Source organism: Pundamilia nyererei, unplaced genomic scaffold (genome assembly GCF_000239375.1).
Source record: "Pundamilia nyererei isolate P.nyererei 1_Seehausen unplaced genomic scaffold, PunNye1.0 scaffold00011, whole genome shotgun sequence".
In the NCBI taxonomy this organism is placed as follows: Eukaryota; Metazoa; Chordata; class Actinopteri; order Cichliformes; family Cichlidae; genus Pundamilia; species Pundamilia nyererei.
In genome coordinates, this window is record NW_005187412.1 from 2,909,279 (window position 1) to 2,931,482 (window position 22,204).

Consider the following 22,204-nt stretch of genomic DNA (forward strand, 5'->3'; position numbering starts at 1 on the left):
ACTTTATAATGGCTCAGCCAGATATGAACTCCAGGTACCACCATCATACAGACGCGCTTAAACATGCCCTAACACATACAAAAGCACACAGACACACACATACATGAAAGGCTTTACTTGGTGGTTTGTAAATGGGAGCAGGCAGGTGCTCACTCACGCACACTGAATAACACTTTTGTGCTTCGTCTCAATCTCCTCGTAAATCGCAGCAGCGCTCCAGACTCATTTGCTGCACGTTTGCTCGTGTTTTGATGCAAAGTCTGATTTGTTTGCCTTACGGTATCTTTTTTTTGGTGACACTTCTCTGATCGTGTGTTTTTCTGAGCTGCCGGCTCGCTCATGTCCCAGCATATAAAAAATAGGTCTGGTTGTCAGTTACGTCCCCAGCAGAGACTTGGGAAGCTCTGTGCCGTGTGATAATGGCAGCATCCTTGTGTGGATGTTTGTCATGCCAGAAAAGCAAAAATAAGACTATTTTAAACTCTTATCAACCCCCCCGACGGTCCTGCAGTGAGTGGATTTTGGTGAGTAAGTACTTTAGGTGGGTAAAAGTGTGTGCAGTGCTGCGTCTTGCACAGATTAAAGGCAAGTTTTTTTACACTCTATATTCAGCAGCTTAAAAGTCCATTCATTCATTCATTCATTCATTTTTTTAAGGATAACTCTGACTGAACCAGCTTTCAGTTTACAGCCTGAGAGGAAGCAGGTCACATGTTAAAATAGACCTAATTTATTACCGGGTCCATTTAAAGGAGTGTTCGAACACGTTTCTGGGTGATTTACATAAAGGCACACTAAAAGTACCTTTTTGATTTTTAGGCTAAGTATTAAAAAAAGGGACATAATCAGGCAGAAGCATGTGGCAACACTGTTTTTATGGGCTTGCAATTTGTGATTTATTCCCCGGTAAATACAATGTTCTCCTTAATTGTGAGCATAAAGCAATCTTGAGTCCGTTCGACTCGACACGCCAGAATGTGTCAACAGATGCAATTAAATCCCATAAAGAGAAATAACTTCTTATTGGAAATGACTCATAAATAAATTGCAAACTGGGATGAACCATGAGCCGAAAATACACGTACATTTTTCCACACGCACACACAAGTTGTTGCCCGGGCTCCCTGTATGTCTGTATTGTTTTGTTTTTGTGTTGTGGTTATTGTGGTATCTCTGACACTGCCATCAGACTCCATCCTGGAACATCAAAGTGTGCTGGTGCTCTTTGTCATCCTCTAATATCCCACAGTGAAGGCGTAGTTTTCTGTTGACTGCACTGACTGTGCCACCCTAAAAGTCATTGACTTTCATTGTGTGTCTTTTGCTCTGGGATGAGCCGAGCGCACAGCACCAGTGACTCATCCTCTCTAGATGGAGAGTGGCCTTTTCTGCAGCCTATCAGATGTCACCGGGGCTCCTCTGTTGTGGTCACACAGCCGTTCACAGAAGATGAATCACATTAATAAAAGCCATCTTTGCATAGCTCTGCAGCTCAGCTGAGGTCAGCTGGTGGCATTTGAAGCTTTTTGAAACCTGAAAAAGTGGCGAGCTTCAAACAAAGTCGCCGATGTTGATGCGTTACGGCGCACATTGAGGGATGCGTCTCGAGTGTTGTGCATTTACTGAATCAACATGCCTCTGCTTATTCCGAGCGCGTGTGAAAGAGAGCCGCAGCTTTTTGGTCTATTGTCTGCTTTTAAAAGAGTCTCTGACTACAAAGGCTCGTCTTATTCCTCATCCTGCTGAGTGATCCTTTTCCTCAATGACGCGTCTGTGAATGCAAATATGCTTAGAAAGAAGTGGAGGCTTGTTGACTTTGTTGGTTTTGCAGTTTTGAATGGTTTGAAGGCCGCGCATCAGTATTTAAATTATTATGAGAGGATTTTTTTTCTTCTTGTCTGTCTGAGCCACTCAACCTTTCCTGACCTTGATATTAAATAACGTCTAATTTGTAGAAAAATCCTGTGGTTGCAGTAGCTCAGGGTATGAGCTCAGTGGCAGTGGATTACTCACAGGTGAATGTGAGTGTATGTGAGCAAATCTGCCACTGGAGCTGTTTTTCCTTTATGTTTTGATATATCTGGATTAGCAATCACTTAGTGGGCAGTAGCTGGCGGGAGCATTCGGCACAGGTCAGTTTCGACAGGCTGTGCTGATCTCACAGATTCATATTTGAATAAAAAAATGTCTCCCTCTGGTGGAGAAGCAACCAATCAGCATCTTGTTATCAGTTTACTACATCTTCAACTTGTTGACCATGTACTTTTTTATGTATTACTGTAACAGCAGTATTGATTTACTGTCTTAGATGTGAACCCGATGCCTCATCTGCTTTCTTGCTATCACAATATCTCTGTTACTCCCCGACACAATCAGATGCACAGAGATGTAGGGAAAGAGAGACAACACGAGGGAGTGGAAGGAAAATGATTTTGTTTGGTTTCGCGTGAAGTGCCAGAGGCTCCGACCTCAAGTGTAACTCATCACTCTGTTAGCTACCCCTGTCACAGTTAACCAGATCATCCTACATTAAAGAAAATGAGAAGAACAGCAATTATGGAAGAAATGAGGGAAATGGGATCAAATTTAAAAGCCTTTTAGACATGGAGAAAGGCTCAGCTACGTAGGAATTCAACTGAGGGGCCTTTGTGATATAATAGCCAATATATCTGGATGATAGCTGCGGACCTTCGAGCTTTCAAACATGAAATGTTCATATATCAGTTTATTTACCATGCGAGCAGGCGAGGGAGGCATCTGTGCAGTTTGATGGGTGGCATGCTGTAATGGCTTGTAGTGCCTCCAAATGACGCACATGATACATTGAAAACTACACTTTTTTGTTTTACATTAGCTAACTTTTTTTTTTCCGTTCTTTTCCATTTGGCAGAATTTCACTCAAACTCTCATTCCCCAATTTTACATTTGAAGTTTATATATCGATGCAGTCTTTCACCCGAGCGTAAGCATTTGGCTACCCTTTCAGTAGCCAAATGTTTTTTATCTCTCACGTAATATTTTCCATAGCTGGTCAAACAAAGTTTTTTGCCCGTCTTACTTTTGCTGTGTGGTTGTGAGGCAGCACTTACACGTATATCAAGCTGCTGTAGTTACTTAAGAAGAGCAGACATTCATTAAAAGTCACTCCACAGTGATTTCAATCATGCTGCTTCAGCATCTCCTCCTCCCATCACCAGAAATGCAAACATGACTGGGAGGGTCACTGACAGCCAGAATACACACGGGCAGGACGGGCACGTTGTCTCATCCTCGGCTTTGTTTTTAACAGACAGAAACAAACCCTCTAAAGTTTCTATTAAAATGCTTTTATATGAAAATAGGCAATTAGAACATTTAAAGAAATATCATCCACACTGCACATCTATTAGTGCATTTTTATTTAGGCAGGATGGAAATAAAAGATTTGCAGCTCCACTGCAGAATACCGCATGTTTTGAATCGCCTGTGGGTTGGAGGAATTGACCTTTCATTAACCTAACCAACTATTGTGTTGTTATTTGCTTACTCATTTATCAGCTGTGCTGGGCCACGCAGCATCAACACTAACAACATGGCTGAAGGGTGTTTCCCGCTGTCTTCTTTACTTCTTACATTTTCATTTACCTACAGTTACAAATGCCGTTCGATTTGCAGATGGCTGATATTGGCTTGCTTATGTGTTGGTAAGGCTCTAATTTAGCCTTAAACTAACCAAACAGCGGACATGAAAAGTCTAAAGTTGCTGTCTTTGTCGTCCTGGGATTTTGCTTGTGGATTTCTCTCTTGCTCTGAAGCAGATGTCAGTGTTGACGGTTGAACCTCGATCTGCCACCAAGTCAAACCTTTTGCCCTCCTTTATTGATGAAACCATCGATCTCAGCAGTTTTAAACAGGCCCAAATATTAAAAGATGTACCTTCTTTTCATCCTCCGCATCACTTTCCTTCCATCCTTCCAGTTTTTCGCTCTCCTTATTATTTCTGTCCTCAGGCTTACCCAGAAGCCTGGCCGTCGGACAAGGGCTTCATGTGAGAGGCTCTGCTTCCCACTCACCATCTTCAATGAAAAATAACATGTCAGGCAGCTTTTGTGTCGGTGCTGTGAACTAGCAGAATTTGTGATCAGCTTTATTATTCAAGCCTTTTAAGTTCGCTTTAATGTACCTATGATGAGAGATTTATATCCCAGGGAACAGAGGGAGAAGAAAGCAGCGAGAGAGATAAAACAGAGACAAATTTGTTTACTCCACAGATATTCATTACGTGCTTTGACAGGTGGGATTCATTAACTCCATAATCTAACGTGGTAAACCCCCCCTCCCCGAAGCATGCACTATAATCCCCGTGGGACCCTTCATAACTCTGCCTGCTCTGCCTCACACACCTGAGGCAGTAAAAACCTCAAACTGTACTCTGTGAGCACATATTTCTTTCCGTTTCTCTGACGGTCTGCATGCGTGTCTGTTTCACACACACACACACACATGCATGCACAAACACACCTTACACTCCAACAGCTGCTGCTCTTGTCTGTGCCGTTTTTGTGTGTCTTTTTTACACGCTCTCTCCCTGTTTTTCATGTTGCTCTCTGACCAGAGCACTTGCTGTGTAGGAGGCGCGGCTTTCTTTTTCTCATTCACACACAAACACACATCTTTGAGTCTCGAGATCACAGAAGGCCTGTGATCACGCTCTTTTCCTGGTGACTCGGTGTTTAGTGCTGCCTCTTGAGATGGTGCGCCTGTAGGCATGCCAGATCCCTCTCTGTCCGCCCTGCAGTCGCCCTCACCAGGGGGGCCTTCGATCAATCTTTCTGCATCGGTGCGTATTATGCAGCATTGGACAGTCTAAGCTCACTCTCAGACTCTTGGCCCCCCCCTCTAGGTAGCTCCAGGCGTTCGCCCTTACTTTTGCCTCACAACTCATGACAAGCACATGATGTGAGAAAGGCCGTGGCTCAGGTATAAGCCGAGACAAAGGGATAAAGGCCGGCTTACTGCCCTTGTGAACCATGCCCTATTGTGCTAGGATTATTCCGTCTTGTAGGGAAAACGCAGAGGCGTTCTCACATCATGTTCAGGAAATCTTACGCTCACGTGCGACTTTTTACGTGTTCAGCCAGGAAAGAAGAAACAAAGAGTCAAACATGGTTTTAATTGGTCTTGGAATATACGTGCCTTTTGTGTGCAAGTTGGATAGATGCAATTTCCTTTTTCACAGAGGAATTGAATTAAATGAATTGAATCGCTTCACTGGTTAAACACTGCGTATGTACGGAAGCTCCACTCACATTATGTATCACAGCAGTCCCCACTTCAGTGTGTTCCAGTCTCTTTCTTTGCCATTTTTCTTTGTCAGCTCAACTTTTGATTAGAGAACAAATTGCTTCCCTGCACGTACTCCCCTCGCTCTTTCTGGAAAGACGCGGGGAGCTGCAGCCCCTGCTGGGAGCCCTAGAGACTCGTCTTCCTTTCTGTTTCTCTTGATTTGGTATTAATGGAAGCAGAAGTTCTATAAGAGTATTGTACTGTGTATGTAGCTCTGTTCATGCCAGAGCAGTTTTAGCCATTATTAGAAGCTCTGTTGGAGGATTTTTAGGCTTTTCCTTTTGAATATCCTGCTCTTGTTGGCTTTAACCCTTTTCTATATATTTGACATCCTCCTTAATGATGAGTTCTGACACCTCAGTATATGTCAATAAAGGCGTGATGATGACTGTTACATAGCAGGTATCTTTCACATCTTTTACTCCTAGTGTAGAGTTCAAATTAAAGGTGCTGAAATATGAAGTTTTGAATTTTTTCTTTCTCCTGTTGTCTATCTCAGAGTCCTTCGAGGCCTTGTTGTGGCAGGCGGAGAATTACACCATCACCCTCTTCCAGGATTTGTACCACAGCATGGCTGATCAGGCTGCGGGTCCCGTGCGGGAACTCTTCACTGACATCAGCCTCTTCCTGCTGGGCTCTGAGTTCAGCGTCGATGAGTTAGTGCAGCGCTTCTTTGACGCGCTCTTCCCTCTGGTCTACGATCACCTCATCAGCCCGAGCCTCAGCGGCGTATCGCTGGGCCACGCCGAGTGCGTGAGGTCATTAAGCCGCAGCGTCAGACCGTTTGGCGGAGTGCCCGGTCACCTGGCCGATCAGATTGCTCGCTCCGGGGTCTCTGGGAAGCTGCTTCTTCAGGCGCTGCACCTGGGAATCGAAGTCATCAATACCACGGACCACTTACAGCTAAGCCGCGAGTGCAGACGGGCCCTGCTTAAGATGCACTACTGCCCTCATTGCCAGGTACGGATGGACCTCTCTGAAGCAAGCGTATCGATTTGAATTAATGAAACTTCTTTTATCGTCAGCACTGATCGCTCTGTAATTTTTGCTCCACAGGGCTTAACCCAGTCCAAGCCCTGCATGGGCTACTGCATCAATGTGATGCGAGGGTGTTTGGCGAGCATGGCAGAGATTGACATCCACTGGAGGGAGTTTGTACGCTCGCTGGAGGGCCTGTCAGCAAGGATGCATGGACCTCAGGATTTGGAGCAAGTGCTTCTGGGAATTCACAGGCTCGTTCGTGATGCTGTCAGGCATGCTCAGGAAAATGGACCGCGGCTCTCGGCACAGGTTTAGATCATGACGAATGATTTAATGTTGTTTGAGATGAGTAGAGTTCAAACTGTGCTGAGGTTCTGCAGGAGGTAAAACTGGTGTCCACTGTAGATCTGTTAATGTCTGAGATTAAGAGGAGATTAATAAGGAATTTGAAAAAGTCTTGAAGATATTATTTAGGTTTAATAGGATAAATTACCTTTAATAAATTAAATAACTCCTCACAGGTACATCAGTGTTTGTTTGGTCAGAAATTGCAAATCCTTCAATATTATGAGAACATCTTTAGAGGCACTTTTTTTCTTTTGACGTGTAGCTCAATTCAGGCAGCTTCTGCTGGGAACTGGAAGCCCCGGGGTGCTTGCTTCTGAGCACACCAACTTTGCAGAACTAATTGAGGCACCACAGCTCCATCTAGTGGTCAACTAAAGCTGCTGCTGCTCAACAACCCTGCACATACAGTAGATTCAAAAATTGGACATGATAGGCTTGGCTGCACTAATGGCTTCAGTATAAACATGTGCCACTCACCTCTATAAATTAAGGCCAATTTGTTATGCGCCAGAACAGTTTAACGAGCGAATTCTTTAAATGCTTGCTTCTCCCTCAGCGTTTAGAGTGTTTAATTTCTGTCTGTTTCATCGGGTTATAGGTTTACAAACTGTGCGGCCCACCAAGCAGGAAGCCTGCTCAGTCGGTCAGCATCCAGCACAGCAGCAGCAGAGAATCCATCCCTCTTAAAGCGTCTGTCAGAGCGCCGGGAGGCTCACTCGCTAACAGGAGAAAGTAAGTGGGAGGAAGATGTCAGATATGTGGAGAAATGGTGCCATTCTACTTCTTCTTCGTCTTTTTTAAATGGTTTTTATGCACAATTAAAATGCACAACGCTTTATTGAACAAGTTAATTAGCTGCGCACTTCCATGTGGCTGCTGCTTTTGCAGGGATTTTCTAAGCAGTCTGCGTCTGTACCTCACTTACTACGGCGGCCTGGCTGATCAGCTGTGTGCGAGCGACCTCGCATCCAATGACGCGCTGTCCTGCTGGAACGGAACAGAAATCGTTAAAAGGTTTGTTTTAAAGATGTAAATGATGCATACAGACGGTGTGACACATTAGATAAGACGTTTTTTTTGTAAGCCTCTGAAATTAATTTAGAGGGATCAAGGGTGTTTTTAGAGAGATAATCATCAAAATTTGATGTGATATTCAGGTGTTTCTTTTAATTTGTCTCCCATCTGTAGTTTACTTAGCCAGCGGGCATGCTGTCAGAATCCGTCACTGATAATTTTATCGTTTAATTTCTGACATCATGCTGATGGAGACACGCCAACACTCAGTGATACAAAAGGATTCATCAAATTCATATTAGAAATGCTACTGCAGGTATTTTCAAATGCCTAAAAGATGCACGGGAATTGAAAAACAGTTTTGTTTTTGGTTGATAGACTTACTTAAAGAAAACTGCTAACAGCAGTTTGGAAGGAAGTGACACTTTTTGATGTGATGTTTTAGCTTCACTCTTCAGATTCACATGCACGGTTTGACTCGAGGAGGCTGCTTTGACATTCGTCTGCTAGAAGTTTCTTTGCAATCTTCTTGCTAGTATGTTAGTCTCACCCAGCTGATACCTACATGCAGGCGCTATCTGTGATGTCTCAGCTAAACTTGAAGCCACACGTGCAATCTAACATGACACCCTGGGTGGAGAATTCTGCCTGCAAGGAAGACTAACTGTTAAATGAACTGACAAGAATAAAACAATAATGTAGTTCAAAGATTTGGTTGCTTTAAAAAGAAAAACCCTTTAAGGTTGTCTTCTTGTGCATCTCTTTACTGCTCTCTTTAAATTTGTCCTTTTATGACTTTATGACACTTACAAGTCTGGATTTCAGCATGGACTTCAAACGTTTACAGAGACCAAACATTGATCTCTTTCAAACTGTCATATTTCAAACTTTCAAACTTTCATATGAACAGTTGTTCTCACTGATGACAGCTGGGCCTCTAGCTACAACACAGAGCCCAAACATTAGTCTACGGTTGAAGAATCTGCAGTGTCTGAGCCCAAAAGCGATCCACGAGTTCAGTGGCGGCTGTGGCTCAGGAGGTAGAGCGGGTCGCCCACCAACTGGAAGGTCGGTGGATCCCTGCAGTCTGCCTGTCACCGTATCTGAGTTTCCCCCGGTGCGAGTGTGTGTGTGTGCAAATGTTAGACCGAGCGCTGAGACACAGGAAAAAGTGCTTGTATGAATGTGTGTGTGATTGCTCAGTATACCCGTCCCTTTACTTGCTCTTCCAGAAACTTTCCCAAAATTCAGATTGAAGAGTCACTGTTTTGAGAGACTGGAGGGAATTTTGTGTGCATCAAAGAGGCTCGAGTGTAAAAGGACTGAAGCGGACTTTGAGGTAATGATTTAAAAATATCAGCTGTGGATGGAAAGATAAACTTATCTCCCCGATTGATTTAAATTTGCCCAAATAGGGTTTTTAAACTGTTTAAAACGACGGATGCAATATTGTTGAAACATGAAGTATAATCCCATTTTACATGAGGTCAAAGGTTTCCTTCTTTCCTGTCATGAATAGGCTGTTTGTGCACCATCTGACCCTGCCCGTATATATTGCCCCCTACAAACACCATGACACCACTGTAGAATTAATCTATTAGCTGTTACTGCCCGCACACATAGATCTTGGATATGAATGGTTGTGAGCTGGAGCAGACAACCTGGCCTCTTTCACGGTATCCGTCAGTGGCCTTGTCTCCATTACATCACAGCTCTCGATCTTACCCGTGCTGTCATCACTCAAGGACCCCTTCATATATTCTCAGTCTGCGGTTGTTCCTCTTAACTGTCAGCTGCTGTCAGGGCTGCTGAAACGACAGGTGGGCCTGTATTTCAAGCCACAGTGAGGTTGGAGTTGCCAGTTCAGGTTAGACGGTCTATTGTAAAGGATGACAGCTGTGTTGAGATTGTTTCGCGGCGCCGTGTGAAGGTAAGAGGGAAGGAGCGGGGAAAAGGTCTTTCAGGACGTTCGCAGCAAACGGAGAGATTCAGAGTTCTTAAGAAAGTAGCTCAGTGCTGCTTATCAGAAGTGGCATTACTATGGAGACGGAGTATCAAGGTTAAGTTTCATTCTGCTGTCGACAATTTACTCTTTTCATCTTCTGCTATTTTTTGCCTTAACACCTCGGGTTTCCATCGCAATGGAGTGCAGCCATCTCTGAGAATAGAGATGTTTCTTAAGTGCCGGAGAAAGAGGCAGGCCAGCAGGCTGCAGCCTGTCTATCATGTCTGGCAGCAGCCGCTGGGAAATGCTTATGGTCTGTGGGCGTTCCTCTGCAGTTTAACCCTCCTTTCTTTCTTCCACTTTCACGCTAACACGTATTGATAGGGAGTCCTTCACCTCAGGTTCACTCACAGCTTCGCTTCATTTTGATTTTGCCATTACTGCAAAAGCAGAAGGATTGAGAGACATTAAGAATCGGGGGAGACCGGGCTCCGAGGAGACTATCGAGCAAAGTCCCTGCAGCTTAGCAGCCTTCCTGCAGATCTGCAATCTTGTGCTGCTTTCTATTAGCCTAGAACCATAGATGAGTGGCTGGGAGTCAACACAAGCTGAGACAAAAGCAATAAATAACCTCCTGCCTACGGGTCATAACCCAACATCCACTGAGAGAGAGGGGAATAAAACTCACTGCTGGCTGGTGGCTGATTTACAGAAGCTTATCGAGGCCTCTGAGACCTTAAACGATTAGTGCAGTTGGTGCGCGCGCGTGTGTGTTCGTGTGCGCGTGTTACGTGTCTGAAACTGTACGTTGGACTGTGCACGGATGCCTTTTATAACAGCTCTTTGTGTGTGCTGGCACAGATTGTTTTATGGTCTTAAAGGAGGACTAAGGCAACCAAAGCTTTGTCGTTTTTAATAAAAAGGCTGAGCACAAAAAACATGACACAGGAGCCTGAGATTTAAGAGAGATTTAATGCACGTCCTCATCACGGTCCCTGGTAAACAAAGAGATAAAGAACAATCAGATAAGATCATAAAAGAAAAAACACAAGCCGCTTTTATCTCATGTCGATGACGTGGCCTTGCTTCAAGGGGGAATTAGTTCTCCCATTCTTTCTCCGTCTCCCGGTTTGTCGCTCATGCTGGGAGGGAAAGAAATCGCACGAGGAATTAATCTGTGTTATAGATAATAAACAGATTTTTTCTCTTCTTCTTTTGGTGACAGCTAAGTTCACCTGTTACAACCCCACGGCGAGGCGCTGCGTGGAACAGAAGCAATGTGTTAGCCGTGGATGTGTAAATATGACAAGAATAAGAAAAACTTATTCAATTTACAATCCCTGCAGAGCAGTCAGCCTCGTAATTTGCTGCTTTGATCTGTAATAACATGTTCTCATGCAAGCTGTCTCTTAACTGGCGCTGAATGCTTTGTAGTCTTTATTGTCCAGGTTTAAAGCAGAATTTTGACCATTTTTCGGTCAGCTGCTGTTCAACCTCTTTAAATGTTAAGGTTTTATGCTTCAAGATATTATCATGACAAAAGTCCGGTCCTTAAAATGAGGTCATCACAACCTCAGATGAACTTGAACTGGATATATTATACTGTGTTGTTTTGTAAAAATTAAGCCCCAATGCAGAAGCAGCGTGTGAACATAATGCAAGAGTACAATGATTCCAACCACATCAGCAAATCTACAACAGGATCAGTTAAAGTAAAGAATCAGCGTGCTGCTGTGGTCAAAGTCTAGACCTCAATCTGATTTAAATGTTGAAGAGGAGAGCTGAGCCTCAATGCAAACCTGAACTTGAAGAGAATTTCAGAATTTCTTCATAACAATGTGAGAGACTGAAAACAGTTACTTCAGGTTGTTACTACAAAAGCTGGTTCTACAGGATCCTGAATCATGAGCTTTTCTCAGCTTCTGGATTTTGTAAATAGACGAATCCTTATGGAACACCCTCCACTCAGTTTGAGCACTAGTAGTGCTTTTTCATTCACGCACACACTTTCATACATTGCGTTTATCTAACATTTACATTAATTCGCACTCTGATGGGCACACTGGGGACGAATCTGGACTCAGCATCTTGTTCAAGGATACTTCGACACATGGACTGGTAGAAGGCCCGCTCTACCACCTGAGCCACAGCCACCTCTGAATAAAAAGAGCGTAGTATGTCATGTGTTGTTGTTCATCACAGCTTTAATGACCTAACATTAATATAGCCTGGATAATCTTTTAAAATGTCCTGATATGTAAAACCTCAGAGCCGACGGGGGTGTACTTTCTTTTACTATGCCTGTATTTATAAGGCTCTTTTCTTTTCTTTTCTTTTCTTTTCTTTTCTTTTCTTTTCTTTTCTTTTCTTTTCTTTTCTTTCAAGTCCTGTTTTCAAGCACTAGTCCTCAGCTGGTGCTCTTTTACCTCCATTTATTTGAGGCAAATGTTAAGGTATCTGCTGTTCCATTAACCACCGCAGAGGCAGTTTAAGGATTTTAAGTGGTTTCACAACCATGTAAAATGCAGAGTTTGAACTTATTAATGTTAATTTCAAAGCTGATCGTGGTCAGTACTGAGTACTCGTGTAATAAAGTAGTATTGACTGCTCAGTACTCATCAGCCTGTTGATTGGCATCATGGCTCAGGTGCTCCCATCGCTATGTAGTAAATACTTTCCCATTCTTACAATTCCTACCAGCGGATGAAAACAACCAGCTGTTATAGCAGTGCTAGAAAGCCTCAACAAGTACCAGAGTGTGATATTTTATTCATGATTACCTCCTCCGGCGTAGGCTCGCTTTAATTCCTCCCCACCTGCAGTCTTTCTCACTGCTGCCAACACACACCAGGTGTTTGGCTGCGTGTTTATATTTTCAAAGTGCTTTTTTCTAATTGAGTACAACATTTTTTTAAATTTTTTTTTTGGTATTTTTACGGTAATAAGGCAACTGACCTTGCATGCTGTTGGAGTTTAACATGTAGTGATGAGTACAGCGGGATGAATGCCACAGTGTGTAACAAAAAGATGCTTGAAGACAGGCGGGCAGATTTCAGCGTGGCCTTTCATTTAATAGGGCACCTTTTATGCTGGAGTGGCTGTCTGAGTGCTAACCTTTGACCTTTGCCGTGTCTTTGCTGCCCGGTTAATCCTGAAGAGGTTAATCACATGGTAATAAGAGCCCTGGAGTTGTAGCCCTGGAGTCTTCAATGTGTGCTCTGTGAGCAGAGGAACCGACTGATTCTTTATGTGAAGGTCCTCGCTGCTCACTTCAGTTTTCCTCCTTTATCGTTTGCTTATAATTTTGGCTCATTTTCACATCTATTTCCCAACTAGATGTGAAGCTCAGGTGATTTTTGCCCTGGCTTAGATGAAATGACAGCATTTAAGCTCTGCTAATGGGAATCCACTGAAGAAGCATCAAGAGCTTAGTTTATCCCAGCCTGCTCAGGGAACGCAGCTCATTTGAGGATTGTCTCAGCCTCAGTGCAAAATTCCCATGAGGGGACAACATACGCCGAATATTAAAATATGGGAGCACTGTCCAACTTCTTCAGCAATGACTGCTGGTGACCCTTAATCCCATGCTGCATGTGTCCCTGAGCAATGCTTTTTTCCCTCCCTTTTATATCAGAATCAAAGTCGCGGTTATATCATAGAAATCACCAAGTGGAGCAAAATCTGATGGAATCATTTGATGTTTGTGTTAATCTCTAACATCTAACGAGCAGCCTCGCTGGAAACCTGCCGGCTGGTCTGCTGACTTAGCCTTTGGTGCCAGCGGCCAGGTTTCCAGGGACTTCCTGTGCTCGCAGCAGATATCTGTGACTAAGACATCCTCTTACATTTGTTGTTTACAAAATCCTCAAAATTAAAAAAACAAACAGCTATTAAGATATTTTTTATCACATCATGATTTTGAGACTTAATTTTTGGGAAATGCAATCTCTCCTTTCCTTCCACATGGACTGTATGATCAGTAGAACTTGGACTAAAGAAGTCAAATGGGAAACCAGAGAGCTCTGGGTACCCTTGACCTTTTCACCCCTCAGCTGTAAAAGGCTGATGGGGTATTGTTGTCACCCAGCCGGGTAGGTGGGGTGGAGACCCAAGTTTATTGATGTGTTAGCTCGAAAACAAGGCGATGTTGCAGGATTTTTGAAATTCATACCACGGGGGCATCTACTAAAAATCGCAAATGAATTTGAATCTCAGTTACCTCAACCTCAGGGTCAGAGGTCAAGTTTTCTGAAAATCTTGTGAATTCAATATCTCAAGAAGTACATCATCTAGGATTTCCATCTTGATGCTATAGGTGCAGCTACTTAAAAACTTGGCTGAGTTCAAATCCCAGTGACCTTGAGCTCAAGGTCAAAGGTCAGGTTTTCTGAAAATCTCAGGAACAAAATCACTCGGGAACAAGGTGATGTAGGATTTTGAAAGTCATAACACAGGTGCACCTGCTTAAGATCTCAGAAGACATTGAATTCCCAGGTCAAAGGTCAATCAGCTAAATTTTCAAAGTTATACCATAGGCCCATCTACTAGGAGGTATTGTTTTATTATATTTTTTATTATAATTATACCCTAATGTTATCGAGATGCACTTAGAGAATCCACTTTTCACCATCTCTGACAAGCTACTTTCCAAAGTCTCAGTTAACTTAATTTAAATGTCTTTTATTAAAAGTTTTGAAACTGTTTTCCCTCATAAGTTCAGTACCAACTAAACTGTCTAAATATTTTGCTGTATAGCCTAGAAAACATGAAATGCTTCTCTATTGCTGCTTCAGGGTTGTGTCTGTTTTAGATGGCTTTGATCAATCGTGTGAATCAATTTCAAGAAAAAAAAAGAAAGCTGCAACTTCTGCCCATTTCCTCATGTTGTGTTTTGATAAAGTCGCAAGAGTAAATACTTGCAACTGTTATTTATTTTGCATAAAACAGGTCTGTGTCGAGCCCTCCAACAAAACACAAGATTTGAAAATAATTACCTTATGCCAAAGTCATTCTACATGTGCATGTATTAAAGAGCTCTCCAGCTGTGCAGCCTCAAATAAACATGATACCACAGCTGGCTCTTTGTTCAGTGCACACACTACGCCCGCTCTTCATCCATTAATAAACCTGCCGGCGAAGCAGTCGTGTCACATTCAGCTGTCACCACAGTTGTAAATCCAAACCTTTCGGCTTCAGGCCTGCTTTTTTTTTTTTTTTTAAAGGTAGTTCTGCCTCGCTTTGGCCAGTAGGTGGAGCTCCCACTTTGGGTTCCAGACCCATGCCAAAGAAAAGACCATGCCAGGTTGCTGATCACTCCTCTGCTCCTCAGTTCTGATGATGTATGCCGTAGAACGGCGGTTTTTATCCATGTTGTCCCTGACAGTGACAGACAGAAAACAAAATTTAAATGATAAACAGACACGCTGCAGAACATCGAGTCTCAGCGCCTCCTCCGTTCGTTTGCAGCGATGGACTGACCTAATTTTGAACAGGAAGGAATAACCTTTTAAACATGCGCTGTCAAATATATTATGCATAGCTGTCCTCTTAGTCACTTTCATGCAAGTAAGAGAACTGCTTCCCTTCAAACCTTGGATTAAAAAACAAAAAACCCCAAACATCCTGACTCACCAGTACTTCAGAAGCTACCAACAGACTGTGAAGCTGTATTAGTGTCTTGTGTTAGGCTCAAATTTAGCAACAAACATGAATTCACATCTTACCCATCTTTCCCAAAGTTAAAACACGGGAGAAGGACGGAGATGGGCGGGCTTGATTGGACGGTTTTGATTAGGGCAGAGAGGGAGAGTGGGAGAAAGCTGAGACGCAGAGGAAGAGGAGAGGGGACGTTCTTGAAAAGCTCCTCTGTGCGACAGCTGGCTGCTGCAGATAACCACAAAACCACTGGAGCACTTGAGGTCTGGGTGCTGCATGGCTAGAGTTCCACTCCAACATGACCTTATATCCTGCCTGGGTTTAGACGCGGGGGCTCGGTCAGAGTACCACATCCTGACGATTATCCCAAGTGACAGAATCAAGAACTCTGTCTGGCTGCCTAAATTGAGTTCATAAGTCCCTCTTGTATCCTTGTGAGTGTGTGTGTGTGTGTGTGTGTGTGTCTGCTTTACCCTCCCTGTTCTCGAATTATGCATGATTGCTCTGAACAGATAAATTTTTCAATCCAGCCTCCTGGAAAAGAGATTTCATTTATTTGTGCTCAGATATTATCAGTGATGTTGCTACAGTAACTGCCAGTGAGACCACCGCGCCAAAGAAACTGTAAATTTATAGTTGACTGGCGGCAGGTGGCGCATGTTGTATGTGCGCGCGTGTTTGCGTGTCCCTTTCATTTTTCAGCAACTCTGCTCCCATTTGCCTCTCATGCACTGATTCCCCCCTCCCCTGCCACCAGACGTTGGACGCCTGCCTCCAGCATCTGGAGCAGATTGCGGCCCTGCAGCATGCCAGGTAGCAGGACATTAACAGCCAAGGCCTCATTGTCCACTGATGAGCTGTCAGAGCGCACACCCTCAACCCTCGCGCGATCTCTCGGCCTCCTCCGCCCACCGTCGAGCAAACGCAGAGTCGGTCCCCGCGGAGCGCTCTTCCTCTTTAGCCCAGGTATAAATCACAGGCCGCTGAAAAACAGGGAACATAGAGTTGGTAGGAAAAAAAAGTGAAGTTAATGCTCGTAAAACAGGAGCAGCGGTGAGAGAAGCCCTGCCTTTGATCTATTTGTTTAGTCGTAAAAGAATGTTATAAAGAGCTGGAGAGGCTGACGGAGAAGTCCTGCCTCGTGATTTAATCGCAAGGACACAGCAATATTGTTTTGATAACAAAAGCTGTTATCGCAGCTCATAGCGGGGAATAGTTGTGAAAATCAGACCAGTAAACAATTTAATAGAGCTATTTCAGCAGTGGACATTGACAATAAACCTCCCGATATTTCTGTGTTTGTTTCGTGTGCAGAGAGCTGTGTGTGTGTTTTTTATTCTGTCACTGAGATGGTCGTATTGTCGATTGAATGCATGACAAAAAAGCCTAATGGTGAGTTCGGCACTTTCAGCAGTGGCTCTGAGCATGTCTGCACAAGAATTAGACGTGTTTGCCGCCTCATCACGGGGGCCTCGTTTCATATTTACTTCATGGCGGCTCGTGGACGATGTCCATGTTGAGTTTCTGCTCCAGAAGAGACTTAATTTTCTCTCTCGCAGGGTTGTGGCTGGAAACAAAAGACTCTCATATCTCTGTATCATTGTCTTGGTTTATCTCTGGGCTGCAGGCTTTTGACGGTGCATGTGCTACCTTCTGTTCCTTTGATTTCCTTCTCATTTGTTAACTAAACATGCATCCCATTTACTGCCACAAAGTGAAAAATGTAGTAGTCATTAAGTATTCATTACCTGTGCAATTTGTTTCTTCTTTATGCTCTTTTAGCTGGGAGAATATTCTGACTGCGTGGGTCGCTCTCATTTGCAATATTGACATTTTTAGAATGGAGCCCTTTTTTTTTCTCCCCCCATTATTTTATTTATTTATTTTTTCAAAGTTACAGTCAGTAATTTAGCCTCATATCTTTCATGCATTCTTCAAAAGGTAAATCCAGCTGTATCATTTCCTTATCATAGAAGTAAAAAAATAAATAAAATAACAGCAGGGCAGTCTTTGGAGGTCCTTTTTCTGCCTTTATCAGGGAGCTTGTACCCACAGAAGACTCAGCACCTCTTTATAAGCGGAAACCTCCCTCTTAGCTCCTGACCTAAGCTGAAAGCTGGGTGTGAATACGCTCTCATTAATCTCACCTCCTGCAGTAAAAGGTCTGAGTCTGGAGGCTACCTGAAAATTAATCTAAATAGCTCTTTCATTTCTCTGACGTAAACACAAATGTCTCCAGCAACAATGTGGCACACTGCGGGATGCCCTGAGACCAGACTTTGCTCTCTTATCATCGTCCCTGTAATGTTGTCCTGCAGTTTCTATGGAAACCAAGCCCGGCCTTATTAAAAAAAAAAAAAAAAGTTTCACCTTCTCTGAGTCTGCCCTTTACCTGACAGCCAAGATAAACGAGCAGGGTCCTGGGAGGAAGGCAACACAAACATGCATCTCTGCTCAGTGGCCCGTGCTCATTGGCTCTCTGCTGGAAGCCCTTATTTACCTTAATGCTGGGAGGAGGTGAGATTGGGGGAGGCTCGAGATGTAGTCTGTGCGTGTGTGTGCGAGTGTGTGTGTGCGTGCACGCACTCGCCTTGTGATTACTCACAATACCTCCCATCGACAACCTTGAACCACGCAGCAATGAAAAGAAGAAAAAGAAGCAAACAACTCTTTCTGGCCCCCATAATGCACACGGGCCCGATGATGTCACATGTCACCTTCAACTAATGAAGGTGATGATGGCATGCATGAGCGCCGCATACGTTCACCATCTGCTCGGTTCCACCACGCTGGAGCTGCTCCCCACAATGCTGCAGAGAGGAGTCGAGGCACGTCTGTACCACAGTGTCCCTCGACGCGTGTGAAAGACCGCCGCCTGCATCCAGATGACTCTGCTGCGAGTTTAATCATACCTTCACACCCCAAAGCTACAAAAGTGACAAGTCTCTGAGGCCACTTTTTTTAATATATCACCTGAACTGTCAGGAGGAGTCGGCTGATATGATAGTGGTCACCAGTGGAAAAATCCCTGCAACTTTTCAGTAAAGTCGCCTGCTAGCAGAGCTAATTGAATCGAATTAATATCGATGCATTAATCACCCTGGCTGCTTAATTGTTATGGATTGGTCAAAAGTTTTGTTTTCTGTTTTGTTTTTTAGTTGAGAAGCATGCCAAAAGTCAGGGGTCATGTGAAAGATATAAATTATGAAAATAAATGATGCTCTGTCAGACAGATGAACCCCTGAAATGCACCATGAAAGGAGTGCATGTGTTTTAAATCATCCTCCCTGGAGTTTTATTTTATTTTTTTCCTAAACAAAGTCCTAAAGTTTTAAGGATTTATTTAATGAGAAGTGTTTTTAAAAGCAGTCCATTTCATGTAAAAAATACCAGCATATTTGCTGGCGTGAAATGCATGTGAACTGTAACTGGATCTGATAAAGGAAGCTGCTTTGGGCTCGCTGCAGCAGGTAGCTCTGCATATTTGATCTGGCAGATTTTTATGCTGGATGCGTTTCCTGATGGAACCCCCCGAGGGATTTCTGTCTCCTCCCGGGATCTAACGGTGGATCTTTGGTTTGTTAAGAAGATGTGTAAACCGCTACACTATGATGTCATAGCATGCAGTGGTTATTTTTATATGTCATACTCATTTAAACAAATATATTTACTTAAAAACAGTATAATAACACACTTCAGCTGAATTCAAAGAACTGATATGTGTGATGAAAAATTATTTAAATGATTAGATGAATATAGTAATTTTCCCTGTTGAGGAGTCTAATGAAATGAATCCATTGTTTTTCGGACAAAGACAATTTTTGTAGTTTTGCTTCCTTCAAATTAAATGATGAAGATGTGAATGTAGCTTTAATTTGAGACGTTTAAGACATTAACTGTTTAGCTGTGTCTGTGCAGAGTCCCCTGTTTTTACAGGTTCAAACTTAGGTGATTTTAGATGTAAGGATTGTTTTTTTATACTTGGATGAGATTCATTTACAGTCAGTGCTTGAAGTCTGAGCCTGTGGACATCACCAAATGCTGTTTGCTTCTTTAAGAAGCAGCCTTTAACACAGATACCTCCTACTTGCTTGTGGGTCTCTGCGTTCAGGTTTGTGTTCAGTAACTGAAAGGCATGCTCTGCTGACTTGGCCATTGAAGAATTCCCCATTTCTTTAGCTCATGAAACTCTTGGCTCACTTTTGCAGTTTGCTTTGGGTCATTTTCCATTTGTACTATGAGCCTCTAGCATTTCTAGCATTTGGCTGAATCTGAGCAGAAGGTAAAACCCTGTACCCTTCACAGTTCATCCTGCTGCTTCTAGCAGCGCTCACATCATCAATAAACACTAGTGACCAGGTTCCACTGATAGCTACACATGCTCATGACATAACGCTGCCTCCATGATGTTTGACAGGTAATGTGTTATGTTTCAGATCATGCTCTCCATACTTTATCCTTTCCATCGTTCTGGTACAAGTTCATCTTGGTTTCATCCATGCAAACTCTCTTTAAGATGTTTTCGGGAAAAGTCGAACTTGGCCTTTCTGTTCCTGAGTGTATCCAGTGTAACCTTTGTGTTTCTACTCTTGACCAGACCTTGACAATGATACCTGCCTCCTCGAGAGTGTTCTTGGCTTGGTTAGATGTTGTGAAGCTATTTTTCTTAACCGTGGAAATAGATTGTTAGGAGCTCTCTGGTTTGTCAGACTTGCCCTGACATCTCCTCGGGCCTCAGCTCTAAAATTCAACACTTAATTTCTTTGTCATGAAATAAGAATGAACAAGTCTCGCTTTTCCACGAAACTGCTGTCAGTCAATTGCCTAAGTGCTTTTGAGCCCCTGAGAAAGGGGGACTGTACAAAACAGAGGGCTGTAATTTATAAAAACCTCTTGAATTAATTTTGAAAATCTGCACTTGGATCAAATCTTGATTGTTCGATTTAAAATTCTCTGTGGTTTTGTGCTGAGGTGAAACTACAAAAAAACATAAAATAAAGAATATTACAGATTTTGATTTGTGATACTCTGCTTCTGTTAGCAACCAAAAAAAATAAAGAAATCATTTCTGTTAGACTTTCTGTTAGATATGCTTTTTTAAATGTCACATATTTATCCTGTTTGTACACATAACATTAGAGCTGAAATATTTTTTTCTTTTGTTAATCATTACTTAAATAAATTCTTGATCAAAAGTGGCAAAAACATCGACAGCAAAAAAGATCATTTTGGGTTTTGCTTCTTTGATGCTCATGAAAGTCTCACATAATGTGACTAATAACACATTTCAAAGTGACAAATTACAAATGACCGAGTCGTCTGCCTCTTTGGGAACACCAGTGCATGGTCACTACAGCATTCCTTAAAACTGAAACGTCTGATCACGTGTTTTACAAACTGTTGCAGGAGATCTTTGCCTTCGAGTCTCTCCCTAACATTATTTTGTCAAAGTTAGAATCACCCCCTCTGTTAATTACACCGCAAAGACAAAGGCGCTTTGTTGTGGCCGCAGGTTATGAACGTTTTGATTGACAGGTGCTTGACTCCAGCTGCTGGGTGGAGTGTAAAAAGGTGAGTGTAGGTGACTGTAGATGATCTTTAGATAACATCAGATGGCCTTTGAGAGCAGCTGAAATCAGTCTCCATGGGGCTACTCTCCTGCTCTTGTCATGTCTTGACACTTTTTTCTTCCCGCCCTCTCTCCTTTCTATCTTCCCCTCCCTCTTTCTCTCTCTCTGTGTCTGCTGAGTGGAGTTTCTGCGAGTTGGCAGCCTGTATCTGATCCTGAGGTAATTTACTGGTAGCGATAAGGAAGTGGTGCGCACAGTCTTTCGTTATAGTCCTTTCTGACAAGGCAATCTGAAGCCCATCGAGGCTAAATTGGAGGAAAATTTCGACTCCACGTAGAAGGGAAACATGCAAGGTTATTATTATACAAATCTAGTAAACTGAGATTGAGTGGGCAAACAATCATCGGAGGCTGCTGGTTTAATTTTTTTAAGATGTGCTGATTTATTTGGATTTTGGTGTGGAAATAATAACAGATAATAGTTGCAGTGTGTAAAGTGAAGGGTACAGAGGTCTAATTTGTCATTTGTTAATGAGTTGGTGGAGGCGCTGACTTCAAATGAACGCTTATTTGCCCCGCTTGGATTGTCCACCTGATCCTGATGTGTTTTCGTTGTTGACTTTACAGCACATTTTGTGAGAAAGTCACAGAGACTTTGACTCGTTTGCCTTTGTGCATACAAGTTCGCTTTAGCTTATATGTGCATCTCACCTACAGCTGTGTGTGTGCTTTGTGTGCATTTTGTTGATTCCAGCAGTGCTCCCCTCCTCCCTCCCTCTCAGGCAGACAGGCCAGGCAGACCAGGGTCACTGCCTCAGGGGTATGTTAGAGAAATGCCTCTCTGCTGTGGGCGAGTAGAAATATGAAAGAGACCCTAAATCAAGACACAGAGCCCCATGAATCATGTCGTCGGCAGAGCTGAAGAAGAAGGATGAGACCATCTGTAGCAGCATATGAATGGCTAACTGACTCACAGTGCTGTTGACACAAGCTGAAGAAGTGTGAAGAGGTTGTGAAGATTAGCGCTGGTCCTCGCTGCATAGCCTGGAAACCTGCTTCAGTCAAAAATGAGCAAACCCAAATACGCTGCATGCTCCATTCGTCACTCTGACGTTTTACAGAATTGCACGGAGGGAACATTTTTTTGCGAGTTATAAAATAAGATGAATTCTTATCACAACACATCTATAACACCTGAACTCAAGCTGTGTGAATTGTTGGCTGGATTTTTTATTTTTTTTCTCCCGAAGTTTTTTTTTCTCCTGCTCTAACAGCTTTTTCAGTGTGTTGAGTGAGAGCTTGTAGATGCATAAGATGCTCCTTAAAATGATTTAGAAGGCCTGTTAACGCCACAACTGTGCAACTGT

General features: G+C 43.1%; 1 protein-coding gene across 1 annotated transcript in view; it reads left to right on the forward strand.

Moving 5' to 3' along the window:
• Positions 1–22,204, forward strand: part of gpc5a (glypican 5a) — a 144,662-nt gene that overhangs the window by 24,209 nt on the left and 98,249 nt on the right. The window contains exons 3-6 of the mRNA XM_005724211.1: positions 5,825–6,285; positions 6,382–6,615; positions 7,253–7,386; positions 7,543–7,668. Of these exons, the coding sequence (XP_005724268.1) occupies positions 5,825–6,285; positions 6,382–6,615; positions 7,253–7,386; positions 7,543–7,668 (955 nt within the window). The remainder of the gene's footprint in view (positions 1–5,824; positions 6,286–6,381; positions 6,616–7,252; positions 7,387–7,542; positions 7,669–22,204) is intronic.